The sequence below is a fragment of the Puccinia triticina genome, chromosome 8A (assembly GCF_026914185.1).
Source record: "Puccinia triticina chromosome 8A, complete sequence".
In the NCBI taxonomy this organism is placed as follows: Eukaryota; Fungi; Basidiomycota; class Pucciniomycetes; order Pucciniales; family Pucciniaceae; genus Puccinia; species Puccinia triticina.
Genome location: NC_070565.1, coordinates 5,415,246 through 5,431,130, shown reverse-complemented (window position 1 = coordinate 5,431,130; position 15,885 = coordinate 5,415,246). Strand labels below are relative to the sequence as shown.

Below are 15,885 nucleotides of genomic sequence, written 5' to 3'. Positions count from 1 at the left end.
CCCTTAATCATTTTCGCCGCTCTCATTGGGTCGGTACATGCAAAAACGTCCATGTACGCAGCCTTGAACCCTTCGGTTTGTGCAAGAGAAAAATCGACCACTTGTCGAACCATTAGATCGCGCTCCGACGGGGTGATGTCGGGCCGGACAAACTGCCTCAAGAGGGCTGAGAAGTGAAGCTTGTAGTAGTTGACGCTGAGTCCTCGAATCCACGAAATCTGGGCTGGTATCCACCTAGCTGTTTGCTCACAGAACATTGATGTTGTGAGCAAATAGCCATTCTCGAAGAACCGATATGTGACATCGGAGATGAGGCCACCCTGGTACACCTTGTTGTTTTCATCTCGTGCCAATAGCCGCTCGGCCATCCACTTGGTCTGGAAAGTGAAGTGTTCGCACTCCGTCTGAAAGCCTGAGGAGATTATAAGTAGTCCGCGCCTAACAAAACAGACACTTCAGCTAATGGAACCCAATAAATCCAAGAAAAAGAGACGCACGCATTCCATTGGAATAAGTCCATCATGAACTTATCTCCAACACCCGCGCCTAACTTGTCAGGGACAATGTTCAGCTCTCGGAGCATAAGCCGGCGGTAGTATCTCAAACGATCAGCGTTGATAAATGAGCCGTGAATTTCTGTTACGCTTGTGATTGGATCGTCAAGCGTACTTGGTTGACCCATCTGAAAAGTCGAAAGGAAGAAATGGGATTAACCAATTTTGCAAGTCACAAGGGGATGAACAGGTGAGACCTACCTTTAATTTGAAAGCACCGGCTGATGGGTTCTTCACAATCTCAGCTTTGAGATCAGCCCGGGCGAGTGGGTCCGGCTTTTTGGATTCGGGCCAGGGGTGGTCGTGTAAGCCTCGGTGTCGGAGCAGAGCCCAGCCGGATGGAATGTGAAAATCAAATCGGAGAGCTGTTCCATTGCAAGCTTCCCAAGTAACTTTGCCCGGACATCGGCCAGCAGCTCCTGGACATTTAGGCTCACTGAAATGATTCAAAGGGTTTTATGAATTGTCAGTAACATCTTTGGAGTGGAAATAAATGAACAAAGCTCTTTGAAACTCGCCGTTCAAGGTATTCCTGAATACCTCCCCTTGCTGTTGGGGGGGAGCCAACCCACTGGCAGGTATCGATATTGCAAGCCAGGACACCAAGACAGTATGTCCGCTGAATTTTCCAAGTTCCTTTACCACGCTTCTCAACTCCCGTGGTTTTAGTAAATCCTACAGATCCAAAGTTGACCACAACCTGGTCGGCCCCCTTGACGAAAATGGTTGCGCCATTAGGATAAATTGGATAGCCCTCACGGTCCAGGGTGCATCCGTGGTCAATGAAAGTATGGAACAAATCAAAGTCAACAGGCAACTCCCACTTCACAGTCATATCGGGTGGGTCGGGTGCTGGGGGGTTCAACGACGGTGAAGACATTGGGATGTTTGTTCAAAAAAAGGGAGGAGCAGACAGCAATGCAGATTGTGCAGAAACGGTGTTTGGGGTGGGGGGGAATGATGCTCTGGCAGATGCGCTCAAGTACGCCAAAGTTGTTCAAAGTTCGAACATCCTGAGAGGTATTCACGTCTCCTCAATACGCATGGTGAGGCATGGTGTCATGCCAAACGTGATGAACTGTGAGATTGTGTGTACTACGTAAATTGGGCAAATACATGCTTGTATTTCCGTATTATACAAGCTGACACTGTACTATTACAAGCCCTGTAATCACAAAAGTGGTTATAAAATAGTAAAAATCAACACAGCCCATCCCAATCCGGAAAATTAAGTGGTACAGCGGCCAGCGCCGTAAACACGGCGGTGCAAATGTGTATCTGGCCGCTTGAGGGTGGTTTAATACACCCCACATTTTGCAGGGCCTGTCTTTGCAAGGGGGCAAATTTGGCCCACACTTTGTAAAACTACACATAACCCCTATTTATGTATAGTTTTGCACAGCACCTGTTTTACAGGGCCCTGTACCCCGTAAAATATACTTTGTAAAATTCATCTGCCCCATTTTTAATTGGTCCAGTTTACTGGTAATATCCAATCTGTTAATATCAGTGTGTATTGCATTTAATTTGGCAATTACTGTAGTTTCCTTAGCATTTGTCTGAATTTCTGAAGTGACTTTTTGTAATTTATTATTATAATCTACAAGTCCTAATTTAATATTGCTTATTTGTTGTATGATTCCTGTGGTTTTCTTAACCTCTGGTACAATATTTTTCATATCTTTAGCGCTTTCTACCGCATTTTCTGCTAAGTTTTTAATTTTAAAAGCGCTATCATGTACATTAAGGTGGATAGCGTTGATTTTACTATCAATGTGCTCGATATTTTTAATCAGAATTTGATTAAAAAAATCTTCTACACGTGCTAGGGGCTCATTGGGGTCAATAAACTCTTCGAGTTTCTCAGTCTTATCTTTTTTGTTAGTTTGTGCTTCTTTTATTGTCTTAGTATTTTGGTCGTGCTTATTCAAGCGTTGGACCTCTTGTCTCACTGTCTTGGTTTTCTGTTTAGGAATATGTTTGATTTCTTGGACTATATTATGAGAATCACGACTAGTAACATCAGTATTAGCTTGTTGATCATGATTTAAAGTAGGTTCTTTGGTAGTTGTGAGGGCAGGCTTGGATTGTCAGCCGGGCTACTATAATAAGTTAGAGCCCGGCTAACAATTCTAGCATATGTAGTAGCGGCGCAAAGGGCCGCTAAAGATAAGATAGAAAATACATTCTTTCACTAATAGTAGCGGCGCAGAGCGCTGCGCACAAGGATAGAAAGGGTATTCATTAATGAATATTAATTGCAGTGCACCAGAAACTATGCAATACATATCCCCTCAAACCTTAAACCAAGTTGAGGGGTGAATAGTAGAACTCCAGCCGAAAACGGCTGGAGAACCAGTTATGAATTGGTTGAAACCCGCTCTCAAGGTAAGAGAACGGGTTGCGAGAAATTCTCCAGTTCGATAGAACTAGGAGAAACAACAACAGAAGGACCGATGTGAAACGGCCAGAGGAGTGTAGCAGTAAAATGAACTACTGAATCTCCTTGGCCGCAGATGAACAGTCCGAGAATGACTAGAAAATCAAATACCCTCCCTCGGATCGAGGGAGAGAACCCGTCATCTCCAAAAGATGAATGACAGGAGCGATGTGGATACTAGAATTCTCGAACGCTCCTGTCCACGCTCTACTCCTCCGGCCGAAGAGACAAAGGAAGAATAACTAAACAGAGCTACAACCCTACCGGTTGTAGCTCGAATATATAAATGGGGGCCTTTGGGCGATTCAAGGTCCCCCAGATACATTTATAACCACCTCGAAGCCTTGTCAGTCTAGCCCTTGTCTAATCGACCTGTGCGCTAGCCTGACCTTGCCTCGACCTCGGTTTTCTTGAATCAGTAGTCTTTTTTACCGCAGACCCTCGCTGAGAGTAAGTCTGCGTTTTTTTTCCTTTTCTACCGGGATTTTATCCCAAACCCCATCCTGGGCGCGTTTCTGCGTACAACTACCCCCTTTCACAGGGCCCCAGAAGTCACAGGCCACAAAAACCCCTGCGCATTTCGTGCGCAGGCCCTGTAAGAACCGCGGAGGGCACTAAACCACCCCAGGCGCCCCTGGCCCCTCCGTTTAACCCCCTTTTTTGGGTTCATAAGAAGTAACTGTCCGCAGCTACTTCGCACTTTCACCGCGCTTTTGCTGCGCGCTCCATCGCACCGTGCACAGTCACCGGTGTAGCTAGAAGAGTACTCGTACTCTTGGCATCACCGCGCCTGACATGGATGGTGAGACAAGTTTGGATTGTAGGACATGATCAGGTTGTAAGACTTGGTCGGACAATGTGACAGGCTTGGGCAATAGGATATGGTCAGACAATGCGGCAGGCTTGGTGTTATGGATCAAGTGGGAGGACGATGCTGTGGGGTCAGGCTGGTTAGTTTCCTGATCTACTCTTTGATGGTGTCCTTGACTTCCATCAATACACGCGCCATCTTGAACGTTTCCTTCCATTTGTTTGCGCCGGTCTTCGGCTTCCGTTCGTACGGTTTTGAGCCTGACGCTTTCGGGTTGGAGCAATCGATCTTTGGAATCTTGTACGTTTTCTTTGGGTCTCTCTCGGTTTTTTCCTTTGTCAGCTGCTTGCTGTTCTCGAGCACCTTGATGTGCTTTCGTTCCGTGTACGGGTTCCACCCGTCCGAGTACTTGTTGACTAGTTCTTTCCACGGGAGGAACTTCTGAATTACCCAAAACGACAATATCGCCTGTTTGAGGTAAGATTTCAGTAAGTCCATTTCTTCGTAATTCTTGGTGTTGAAATACGCCGCCTTCGTCGCTTTGTAGATCGACACCGCGTTCTCCTGGGCTTTGTTCAGGACTAGGACCCAAAGAAGTCAGTATTGAATCGTTAGCTGCGGTATCTTTGGATGGGGTATTTACTAACCTCGAGGGGGTTCCTCGGTGATGACCTCGAGATCTTCCTTGGCTTCCCCTTCCTTGACCTCTTTTGGTGGGGGGAGGGTTCGCTGAGTGGTCTTTTCCTGATCTGGTGTCGACCATATCGGAGGAGTATTAGTTAGTTCGGTTTGTTTTTTCAAGTTTGTGGTTTATTTTTTATATTACTAACCTTTCAGGAGTTTGAGGGCCGCTTCCGTCGGGTCGAACTGTTTCTCAATGATTTGTGCAGATAACGTAGCCGGGTGCGGTCGTTTTCTCTCCTGGTATGGGCTGAGGAAGAAACCTGGCGGGAGGGACTCGGTGCGTTGAGATTGCTTCATCGGTTTATTCTCGGCTGCGGTCTTTGGATCAGCGGTCTTGGTATTGTCCGGGTGGTTATTGGCTGGTTTAGCAGCTGGCACGGGAGCAGACACTAAACTCGCGGTGGAAGAGATATAAAACGTAAAAAATATGTTTTTTTACTGTTTAGTTTATGTATTTTTACATGTATTTTATTTTTTTATCTCTATTGCGCAATTTAAGTCAGAAACAAGGAAAAAACTCGTACTTGTTTAATGGATTTGATGGTTTTTTATGTAAAAACTGAAATACTGACGGCAAAAATATGGGGATAATTGCTAAAAAATAAGGAAAAACTCAGCAAAAAGTCAGTTTTATCCTTGACAGGTACTCTGGGTAAAAAACACAATCCCACTTTCTTAAATCCACAAAATCCTAGACCTCTGGATCTAAGTTTTGGGGTGTTTTATTTACAAAACCACACAAAAAGAATAGTGCACACAAGTTGAAAATCCCCAAAGACCCAAAGGCCCTATGGATAACCCTCCAGCTGTGCCGCAGCAACGAGCAAAAGTGGGCCGGTTGTTAGAGTAGTCCAGGAAGGCCCTAATCAAGTGATTAGTGGGCTCCCAGGGAGGGGGTAGGACAAAACCGGAACCCCTGGGAGGACAATGGACACCAACCCACCCCTCCTTAAATATTCAAGCTGCACCCCTTCGCCTGTGAGACTCTGACTTGGTAGCTGCCTCGGCGCCGCGCACACCTTATCCTTGCCAACGCCTCGCCCAGCGCCACACCACTTGTACCCTTGCCAGCGCATCACCCACTACCCTTGCGAACGCCACACCAACGCTCACGCCCGCCGCGGCAAACACAGATGTCTCCGACAACCGGCTGTTCAAGTGGATCCAACCCTACGGGTAGCAGAGCATTAGTAGTCTGGAAATGGCGTGAAGTGACGCGGATCGTCCAGCTTGGTGAGTCTCTCTCCCCCCCTTCTTTTATTTGTCTTCTGTAGTGTATTGTGTAGGTCAACAGACAAACCCGTCTGCGGCCATCTCGCTCTTTGGCGAGACGTTTAGTAGTTTCCAGGTGAACGGCGTCATCCGCTGCTTCAGCATTGTCAAGCGGAGGCTTGTCTCGCAGCACACGGTGCAGACAAGCTACAAGCGGGGCCTGGACAAGCCTTCCCCGGGCGGCGAGGTTTTCCAGTTACGCTACCCTCCCCCTTTCACCTTGTTTCCTTCTGGCTGAAGAAGCTGGTTTTTTGTCTAGATGGTTTGTGGCCGAAGCCCAGCGGGTGATCATCAAGACAAAAACAAAAATCTTCCCGCTGGAGTACAACCTAAATTTGACGGGGTGCGGGGCTGATGGGCTGTTGAATGTGGACTTGGCCCCGCCCCACGGCTCATCTTTCGCACGCCCATCACCCACGAGCTTAACTCTGGCACCCTCGACGTGCTCAAGCGCATGTTTGCGGCCGCACTGAGGTCCGCCACCCGGCTCGGGGACGACATGCGGATCTGTTTGTCCCCACTTTCTTTCGCATATCTATGACTCACTGATCTTTTCTTTGCAAACAGTCATTGGCCATCTGCCCAAACATCCTATCGACCAACAAGAGGACAATGTAGACGACCAGGAGACGGATGCCAATGGATTGTAGCCAATGGGCGGGAAATGGCTTGACGCCAACGCCATGGTCGGGTATCTTTGCGTGTGTGTAGACCACAATGATTGCGTCGTCCCGCTCCTCAGCTCCAAGTACGTCCAGCTTGGTCTTAAAATCAATCAGTCATTCAACCATCCCCGCGTCTTGTTTTGCCTCATCCTTGCCCCCGCTGGCTTTTTCATCCAGCTTTACCCCCGTCAGCTTGATCCACTGCGGAAACTTGTCCGGAGATGTTGCAATGGTCGCTCGCCAAGTCTGGTCAGCAGCTTGTAGAACCACCCAGCAAAGCAGCCGCGGCCTCATCGGGGAAGCTTTCCAGGAGCCTGACAGGCCCATGGGTGACTAAGCTGTCGAGATGAACAAGGATAAAGTTTGACTCGACCAGCTGAAGGTTCCCTTGAGGAGTTGGCCTTTCAGGGTTCGGTCGGGAGCAGACGCTGTTTAATAGCTCAACCTTTGACTCAAGTCGGTTCTTGATGTTTTTCAAGTATCCCATTGGTCCGCCAACGCTCAAGACGTTTGACTCGACGTCATGGGCGCTTGCCTTCCTGACTATAGAAGGACTCCTTTGTTTGTTCCAGAGACGAGCCAATCAGACTGGAAAATCCCGTAGCCCCGAAGGCCGTGAATGCCAGCTGAGTCAACGCCTAAAGAAGCACAAGCGGTATTGTCTGGCCTGATTGTTCAAGGGTGATCTGCACACAAATGACAACTGATAGCAAAAGGAAAATTGTATTTCATGGTCGTCCAATCATGGTCTTCCAGAAAAAATCCAAACCAAGTTCCCTATTAAAAAAATCAAAACAGCAAAACAAATAGAATTATAGTAAACACTTGAGTCAAAATCACAAGATCAGTTTTTTTTGTAAGTTGAAAAGAATACAAGGTTAATTATTATTTTTTTGTGCATGGAAACTGACCAAATGGGGAGGATGTCTTGAGATCAAGCAAGAATTAAGCAATTGAGATGAACAAGCATACTTTGGATGAGACATCATTGGTTGTACCAATATTCAGCCACACGGTATGAGCTTTTTAAAACCAAGAGTGACAACGGGGTTGATTGAAGAGTGCAATAGATGGCATGATATTGACAGAGTTGGAGGAGAGCAAGGAGTCAAAGACCGGGTTAGTGGGCTAATTTGTTATTTTGCTACTTTCTAAAAACTAAATACCATGTGAAGAGTGTTTTGATGTGACTCCTATTATGTGAGATGATCAAGATTAAGAAGGCTTGAATAGCAAGGGAGGTCAAACATGCCAAATTTGAGAAGTGAAGTGTTTTCTTTTTTCCTCTATTGCTTTAGGGCCAAGTTTGAAAATATCTAGAACCATGATTTACATGATTGCATTAAAGTCTCCTGGATTGTGACACACCCAGTCCCTGCTTGCCCTGCTGCAGGAAGACTTGCTGTTGAGATTTTTCTGGGGCAGGCAAGTGGGGGGGGAGGAATATCAGTGAGTGGTGACCCATCTATTGGAATGCTGATGAGGTGGCTTGGGTAGCTGTTTGGTAGAACAGGAGAATGGATCCGTACCCTGCAGCGGCGGAGCCGCCTTGGCCTCTAGTGAGGCCCCCAAATGACAGCTCTGTTTATGAAGCTTAGGGCAAAAAACCCGTCAAAATAAGGGTTTTGGGCCCTAGCACTATAACTGTGCTGATGTAAACACTAGTAATGTAAATTACTAAACTTGTTACGTGGTAATTTGGCCACTACAAGGGTTTTAAACACTCTTTAAAAAGAGGAAGATTTATTATGTAATTAATAATATATAATTATTAACGGACTTACTTCGCGCACTGCGAAAAACACTTCGCGCACTGCACAGTGCGCGGATTCCCAAACACTTCGCGCACTGCGGGTAAACTACGCAAATTTTTGGAGATTTTTCTTGAAAAATCAATAGACAGGCTTCTCATTGGACTCTCTGAATTTTTTGGAAGTTTTTCAAAGCATTCTTCTATGTTTAAAAGAATCATTAAAAACCAGAAGAAATGTAGGATTTGGGCGCCTAAAAAACAAGGTTCCCATAGACCAAAAATTCTGAATCATTTTTTGAGTAATGTAACATGTAAGAACAGCTACTTCAAAAAATTTCAGCCACTGTGTGCAAGCATACAGGTCTGAAAAATAAGAAACTTGACCACTTATTAGCACATTGCATCCAAATTATCCTCATTTTTCAGACCTGTATGCTTGCACGAAGTGGCTGAAAAGCTTTGAAGTAGCTGCTCTTACATGTTTCATTACTCAAAAAATTATTTGAATTTTTTGGGCTATGGGAACCTTGTTTCTTAGGCGCCCAAATCCTACATTTCTTCTGGTTTTTAATGATTTTTTTAAACATAGAAGAGTGCTTTGAAAAACTTCCAAAAAATTCAGAGAGGCCCATTAGAAGCCTTTCTATTGATTTTTCAAGAAAAACCTCCAAAAAGTTGCGTAGTTTACCCGCAGTGCGCGAAGTGTTTGGGAATCCGCGCACTGTGCAGTGTGCGAAGTGTTTTTCGCAGTGCGCAAAGTAAGTCCGATTATTAATTACAGGGAATAAATTTGGCGTAGAAAAGTAGGTGGTAAGCGCTTAAACTGATTGGCTGCTTGTCAGAGGCGGAGGTCTTACAGCAACTACTTTTAAGGATAAATCTTGTAAATATGCTAATAAGGGATTTTTGATAGTTTAAAGGTTTAATCCAGTGGATTTTACGTGCTGGGGATGGTTTAAAAGGGAAAAGAGGCTACAATAGTAGCAGGGGAGAATATTCACGGCAAACTTACAGTTTATGGGCGGTGAATGGTCTGGGGGATCTTTTCCTGAGGGCCAAATAGGCCTCTATTTATAGAGGGGACTTCAGTGGGCGTAAACACTGAGTCCTTTTCTCCCTATGGGAGTATCCAGGGCTGTAGCCGTGAAAAGGGCTTGGCTGTGGGTATTTTAATTGTACTAGAGGCTAAAGCGGCTGCGCCGCTGCGGGCTCAGTGCCTCACCCTTTCCACAGATCAAGTAAATATTTCCTATGCCATTTTTCATCACATTGTTGAACTATAATTAGGACCAATCAACAGTGGGTCAGCTACGCTACCATAGCTGTTAGCGTAGCGTAGCGCAGCGCAAATGCGCTATTTTTTAGCGTAGTGTTAGCGCAATCGCGCGCATCTGCGCTAACGCTACGCGCACAGGGTGCAAAGCTATTTTAGCTTTTAGCGTAGCGTTCGCGCAGGTTCGCGCAATGGCGCTAACGCTAAGCACGCAGGGCGCAAAAGAGCGTTTGCTACGCTGCGCTACAGCGCTTTTTGAGGCAAAAAAGGCCTTTTTTCCGCTAAAAGCGCCTTAGCGCAACGTAGCGCAGCGTAGCGGGTGTAGTGTAGCGCTAACACTAAACAAAAGTTGGCGTGCTGTTAGCGCCGCTGAAAATTAGCGCAGCGTAGCGGCGCTAACAGCGCGCTAACGCTATTCAAAAAAGGCCAGCGCTTTTTGCCGCTACGCTAAACGTTAGGGCTAAAATAGCGTAGTTTAGCGTAGCGGCCCACTGTTGGACCAATGCACCTCTTTGAAAAGCACTATTGATAAAACTTACAACAAAAGAATGAACTCTTTGATTAGGTGACATATTCAAAGGGGCAATTTAGATCATGATGATCTGCATGCAGACAACAGTGGGCCGCTACGCTAAACTACGCTATTTTAGCCCTAATGTTTAGCGTAGCGGCAAAAAGCGCCAACCTTTTTTGAATAGCGTTAGCGCGCTGTTAGCGCCGCTACGCTTCGCTAACTTTCAGCGGCGCTAACAGCATACCAATTTTTGTTTAGCGTTAGCGCTGCGCTACAGCCGCTACGCTACGCTACGTTGCGCTAAGGCACTTTTAGCGGAAAAAAGGCACTTTTTTGCCGCGAAAAACGCTTTAGCGCAGCATAGCGCGCGCTCTTTTGCGCCTTGCGTGCTTAGCGTTAGCGCAATTGCGCGCATCTGCGCTAACGCTACGCTAAAAGCTAAAATAGCTTTGCATCCTTTGCGCGTAGCGTTAGCGCAGATGCGCGCAATTGCGCTAACGCTACGCTAAAAAATAGCGCATTTGCGCTGCGCTACGCTACGCTAACAGCTATGTTAGCGTAGCTGACCCACTGTTGATGCAGATTACATATTTTTGGTGAGAAAAAAGATCAAATCAATGAACCAGCTGTGCATGACAAATTAAGTGCTAATTAAATCCTCAGAACTGATCTACATGGGGATAAAAGCAGCAATGTGGCCCATTATGGACCCTAACCGCAATTTGCCGGGAACTTATGAAATCAAGTGGACTCATAGCTCCCGTCAATCGGCCGCGTGCCCAGATACTTGTCCAGCTCAAAACAGCCCTGAATGATCTCCAAAACCATCTGGCGCGTCGTCAAGTCACCTGGCTTCTCCAAATACCGCAGCCACATCAGTTGGATGAACAGGTCCGGCAGCCGCAAGGCTAGCGCCTTCTCAGATTCCAGCTTCTCTTTCTCTTGCTCTTTTCAGCTGTGTGTGTGGGCATTACTCACCTCTGTTAGTAATGGGGGTGACAAGCATCGGAGAAACTTGTGCAAGACTTGGACAATGTATTGCTCCTCTCTACAAAAAAAATAAAGGAATAAGCAATCAGTAAGGGTATTCTCAGAGGGAAGAAAAAGGGACGACCTCGACTCACTCTTGAGGAGCTCCTTTGGCCGCTTGAGAAGGGCATTATAGCTGCAAAAGCCAAAGAGCCCGCGGGACCATTTGGGAGGTTTGGTGCACAGGGAAATACGGAGCTTGCCGAGGTCCGCAGCCTGGAGCCTGCGTAAGTTCTGCAATTAATTGAGGTAGACGGCCCACCAGGCCAAGCCCTTCTGCTTGGAAAAGGCCTCCTCCAACGCGACCATTGGCCCAGTTGTTGTTGTTGTTTTCGTCGGATTTTATTCAAGAAAGATATGATTTACTGGGTAACCTCACATTCAATTGGGGTGGATAGAGGGGGACTGCGGCCGCCGGGCTTGGTGGCCGCTCGTTTCTGCGGACTGGCGCTCGATGCTGAGCGGCTGAAGATGACTGCTTTCCGATTTGCATTCAGCTCCGACGAAGACTCCGTAGGCTTGTTGCCACCCACGCGAACACTTGTTTGCTGCAGCAAGTATCTTTCCAGCTTGCTGTGCGAGCCCGGCGATTGCAGTCAGGGATCATCTGCAAGTTCGCCGCCAGGACCCACTTTGGAAGCCAGCCCCGCTCGCCACTCAATTTGCGTAAAAAAGCGACCCAATGGAAGCGGATTTTGTGGTTGAACACCCGGATCTTCTCGCCCTGCACCACATTGGTGAGCTCCCCAGACCAGGTGATAGGCTGCGATTGGAACGCAAGAAGCAAGACTTTGACCGTCGTGAGATCCTCCAGATCAAGACATTCACTCGCTTCATCCAGCGGGCTCAAGATCAGGTTCTCCAGCAAGAATCCGTTGACGTTCACCGTGCGCATTGATTGTGTACTTTCCAGGATGCAGCTCTCAGATGCCCAGCCTACGTTTTCGCTGGATGAATCGTTGACAAAGCGGGTGAGAAGGCAAGGGAGTCATGCTTGTTCCCAAATGAGGTGAGCTGAGAACATTATTTTCCCGCTCTGAATAGTATTTGGCTGTTGACTGATGCCCAAGGCAATAAAAACTTATCAGTCATCACAGCTCAAAAAGGCTAATCAGAGGAAGATTAACTTACATGAGACCTGAGTTTAAAGGACTCAAGCTCAAGATGTTATTGTGGCTCTCTGCAAACAGTCTCAACGGGGAAGGGATCTCCTCGATCGAGAAAATCGCAAAGTCGACGTCCTCCCGGGATCGGAACAAGCTCTACTCAGCTTCAGCCACGCTTCCTCTGGAGATAGAGAAAAGGGCTTACATTGAGGTAACTTCAATGATGGTTGATCTGGATGTCCAAGAAGAGAGATTGTCAGCTAAGAGATAGACAGAAGAAGAGCAAGAGTGAGGGAGGGGACTGACCACCGTCGATGCAGCAGTCACACATCCAAAATGGGAAGATCTTGGGGGGCGGTAGGACTTGCAGGTAGTGCACAACTTGGACTGGATACAGCTGACTTCCTTGTCGGAGAGGAAGTCAAGTGGCACGGGCTGCTGGTTATAGATGTTGTGGGAGGCGTGGTTGGGGCGGGTGTTTTGAAGCTTGATCCAGCAGGGGAGGAGCTACCATTTGCCAACCTGGTTGTACTCGAGCGGCTTTGCATTATTTTCATGGGAGACAGGGGGAGGATGGGGATGGATGATGGGCTTGGCGGGGTCGATCGGCGCGGGTTTCCAGACCATCTCCGGGTTCAAATCCAGGCCGCGGGGCTGGATGCCGGGTCCAAGGAGACCGTCTTGTCCATGGAGCTGATGGCGAGAAGCCAGAGATAGGCAAAGGGGGCGACGAGGGCGGGTCCAAGGCCCGGGTAGTGGCAGAGGAGGGTGGGAACAATGGAGACCAGGAAGAAGATATGCAGGTCTAGCAGCAGGGCCAGCGAGGCAAGCGTCTGGAGCAGGGGGTAGAGCCGCCGGGCCCGCCGCTCTTCTCCTCCCTCCCGTGGCTCACCCCCTGCGCCGCTGTTCATCCGTCGCTTCGGGATTGGGTGGGCGGGACGCGAGATGACCAGTCTTCCCCTTGTGTGGAGGTGGGGGGCTGGGTGGGACTGGTTATTGGCTGGGAGCGCGGGCATGGGCCCAACGGCTGAAGGCTGTTGGCAAGGGGCCGTGTGTCACAAGGCAAGGGAGCTGCTTGGCTTGGGTGGGGAGGCTGGATCGTAAGTGAGGCGAGGCAAATCAAAGGGCCAGGGGGCAGGGTTCAAGGCTGGGCTGGAGGTATGCTGCGGGTCCCGTCGAGGCGTTCAATTTGCTGTATGAGACGGTTGCAAGGCATCAGGGAGATGTGAGTCTGCAGGCAACTGGTGGCACATCATGTATGGAGTGATGGGAGTTGATTTGTGGTGGGGGTGGTCTGAGCGCAGTGGTTGAGGCGGGCGGATATTGAGAGGCGTCACGAAGGGCCAGATCTAAGTTCCTTTGGGTTGCGCGGCATTTGTGGTTGAGAGGGACCTGGGTGGCGTGGTATGATGTATTGGTCGTTGTTGCCATGTTCGGGTGGGGGGAAGGCCATGGCAGGGCGGAGGCGTTGAGTCATGGAGGGTGCGGCTTGCAGGGCTGTGGTGGCTATAAAAGGCGGGTGTTTGTGGAGGGATGGATCCCCAGGCGACTCACGGCTGTAATTCCAGCCGGGGGGTTGCCTCACCCCCGTCCGCTGTTGCACTTGCGCAGTTTGGCGGGGGATATTCGTGGACCCCCCTGTGCTTGAGGGCTGGGGGTCTTCTTCCCAACACTTTTTGACCCTGCTAGACAGGGATGGGTGTTGGGCCACGGTGTGTCAGCTTGCTGCACTGGGTGGTAGGTTGCGGGCTCTTTTTTGTGAATGTTTTAGGCTTGTTCTTTGTGTTTTTCAATTGTTGTGTACTGAATCAGAGCCTGTATTCCCTTGTTTTAAAAAACGGGGAACCTTTGTTTTTTTTTTTTTTGTATTTTGCTCTTTTGTAGGGGAAACCCTTGAATTTTCTTTCTACAAATCTGAGGCTTTAATATACTTGGATTAAAATAGACTAATTTCCCTGACTCTGTCACATGACATGTTTATAACCAATTGTCATGTGAAAGAGCTTCAGTAGAAGTCTACATAATACTTTCACGGGGTATTTTTACACGAGTAATATTACTCATTATTGTACAACATTTTAATTTTATGTACTTTAATTGTTTTACTAAATTTTTGTATGTAATACTATTTTTGGGCGCTTTCTATGGCCAATTCTTATTTATACAATTAGTACATGAAGGAATAGGAATAAGGGGGTACTTTAAGTGGGTGACCCCCCTTAATTTATGATGAGGAATCTGATTCTGCAATAATAATTTAATAATTATTATTATTTACTGAGTTATTGCAGTCTTTTGGATACTTGATGTATCTCTAAGGCTGACAGTATCCCTCAGCACACGGTGCACCCTGCCGGTCCTTTCTACACTCCTCCGAACCACAAGTCAGCACTTCAAGCGCGGGAGAAAATAGAGGAATCTGTTATGAAGGAACTCAAGGCCAAACAAATCTTTGGGCCATTCAGCCGCGAAGAAGTGAACAAACATTTCTCATTTTTCCGCACCAACCCCCTCGGCGCCGTCATTAACGGCGACGGGTCCCTACGCCCTATTAACGATTTGTCATTCCCCCACGGGAAACAAGGGATACTGTCCGTGAATTCCTTCGTAAGCGCGGACAATTTCACCACAACCTGGGACAACTTCAACGCCGTGGCAAAGTTTATCAGAGAGCTAAAACATCCGGTCCTGTTGGCTATTTTCGACTGGGAGAAAGCCTACCGGCAAATCCCAACTGCGCCAAACCAGTGGCCATACCTGATGGTGAGGACGTTCAATGACAAAATCTTACTGGACACGCGCATAACCTTTGGAGGCGTGGCGGGATGCGGATCATTTGGTAGGCCGGCCGATGCGTGGAAACAGATCATGATGAAGGAATTTGACATCATCACCATCTTCCGCTGGGTCGATGACAACCTATTTGTCAAAGATGCCCGGTCAAGCGTTGAAATGAAAGATGTGGTGCTACGGTCCGACCAGCTAGGCGTGAAGACTAACAAGGAGAAATTCGCCCCGTTCCTGGCAGAGAAGAAATATCTAGGCTTCATATGGAACGGCGTCCTTAAGACCGTGCGTTTCCCGGAAACCAAACTTAAGAAACGGATCGGACAGATTGAGGTCTTCCTTGAGCTTGGTGCGCGTTTCAAATACGGAGAAGTCGAAGTCCTTGTTGGACAACTAAACCACATCTGTTACTTCCTGCCCCAGCTCCGCTGTTACCTATGCAGCCTCTACAGATGGCTGATGGAACGGGTCAATCGGAAGTCTATCCGCCCGGTCCCGCTAGATGTCAATGAGGACCTCCACAAATGTCTGTCAACCTTGCTCAGGTTTGAGTCAACTAGGTTGATTTCTAATCCAGACCCAACCAAAATTGGGTGGGTAGGCGACGCGTCCACCAGCTTTCACTACAAACATTTATTATTTTGCCCAAAAAAAAAATAAAAGTCAACATGAAAAAAATAAAAGCAAAATTTCACTCAGGGGAGCAAACTGAGCATGCTGAGCCAAAAAAATAAAATGTCACAAACTGAGCAAAAATCATTGGACAATGTTTTGGGATGGTTTTTTTCACGGGCCTGGAGCGGGCCTTGAGCGGGCCTTGAGCGGGCCTGTCCCAAAAGCACATTGGGTCAGTATTAAAGGAGTTTTGCCTTGCCCTGGGAGCTTCTGGGGCTTTTGATGGGCCCAAAATCTCAACATGGGCTTTTGGTGGTCTAGAAGTATCAACCCGGGCCACTGAATAGCCCATGGGCCTTTGAATTCCCAAAAATCCCACCAT

General features: G+C 47.8%; 3 protein-coding genes across 3 annotated transcripts; 2 read left to right on the top strand and 1 right to left on the bottom strand.

The window, feature by feature from the left end:
- Positions 1 to 5,622: 5,622 nt before the first annotated feature.
- PtA15_8A581 (uncharacterized protein) lies at positions 5,623 to 6,411 on the top strand (the record flags this gene model as incomplete). The annotated part of the gene is made up of 4 exons (XM_053172025.1): positions 5,623 to 5,722; positions 5,776 to 5,948; positions 6,183 to 6,270; positions 6,329 to 6,411. The coding sequence occupies 4 exons, from the start codon at positions 5,623 to 5,625 to the stop codon at positions 6,409 to 6,411; spliced, it is 444 nt and encodes a 147-aa protein (XP_053023230.1).
- Positions 6,412 to 6,478: 67 nt separating this feature from the next.
- On the top strand, positions 6,479 to 7,097 carry PtA15_8A580 (uncharacterized protein; the record flags this gene model as incomplete). Its single annotated transcript, XM_053172024.1, has 2 exons — positions 6,479 to 6,755; positions 6,835 to 7,097. The coding sequence occupies 2 exons, from the start codon at positions 6,479 to 6,481 to the stop codon at positions 7,095 to 7,097; spliced, it is 540 nt and encodes a 179-aa protein (XP_053023229.1).
- Positions 7,098 to 10,707: 3,610 nt separating this feature from the next.
- On the bottom strand, positions 10,708 to 12,728 carry PtA15_8A579 (uncharacterized protein; the record flags this gene model as incomplete). The annotated part of the gene is made up of 7 exons (XM_053172022.1): positions 10,708 to 10,881; positions 10,945 to 11,014; positions 11,087 to 11,218; positions 11,362 to 11,568; positions 11,628 to 11,942; positions 12,127 to 12,236; positions 12,624 to 12,728. The coding sequence occupies 7 exons, from the start codon at positions 12,726 to 12,728 to the stop codon at positions 10,708 to 10,710; spliced, it is 1,113 nt and encodes a 370-aa protein (XP_053023228.1).
- Positions 12,729 to 15,885: the final 3,157 nt, after the last annotated feature.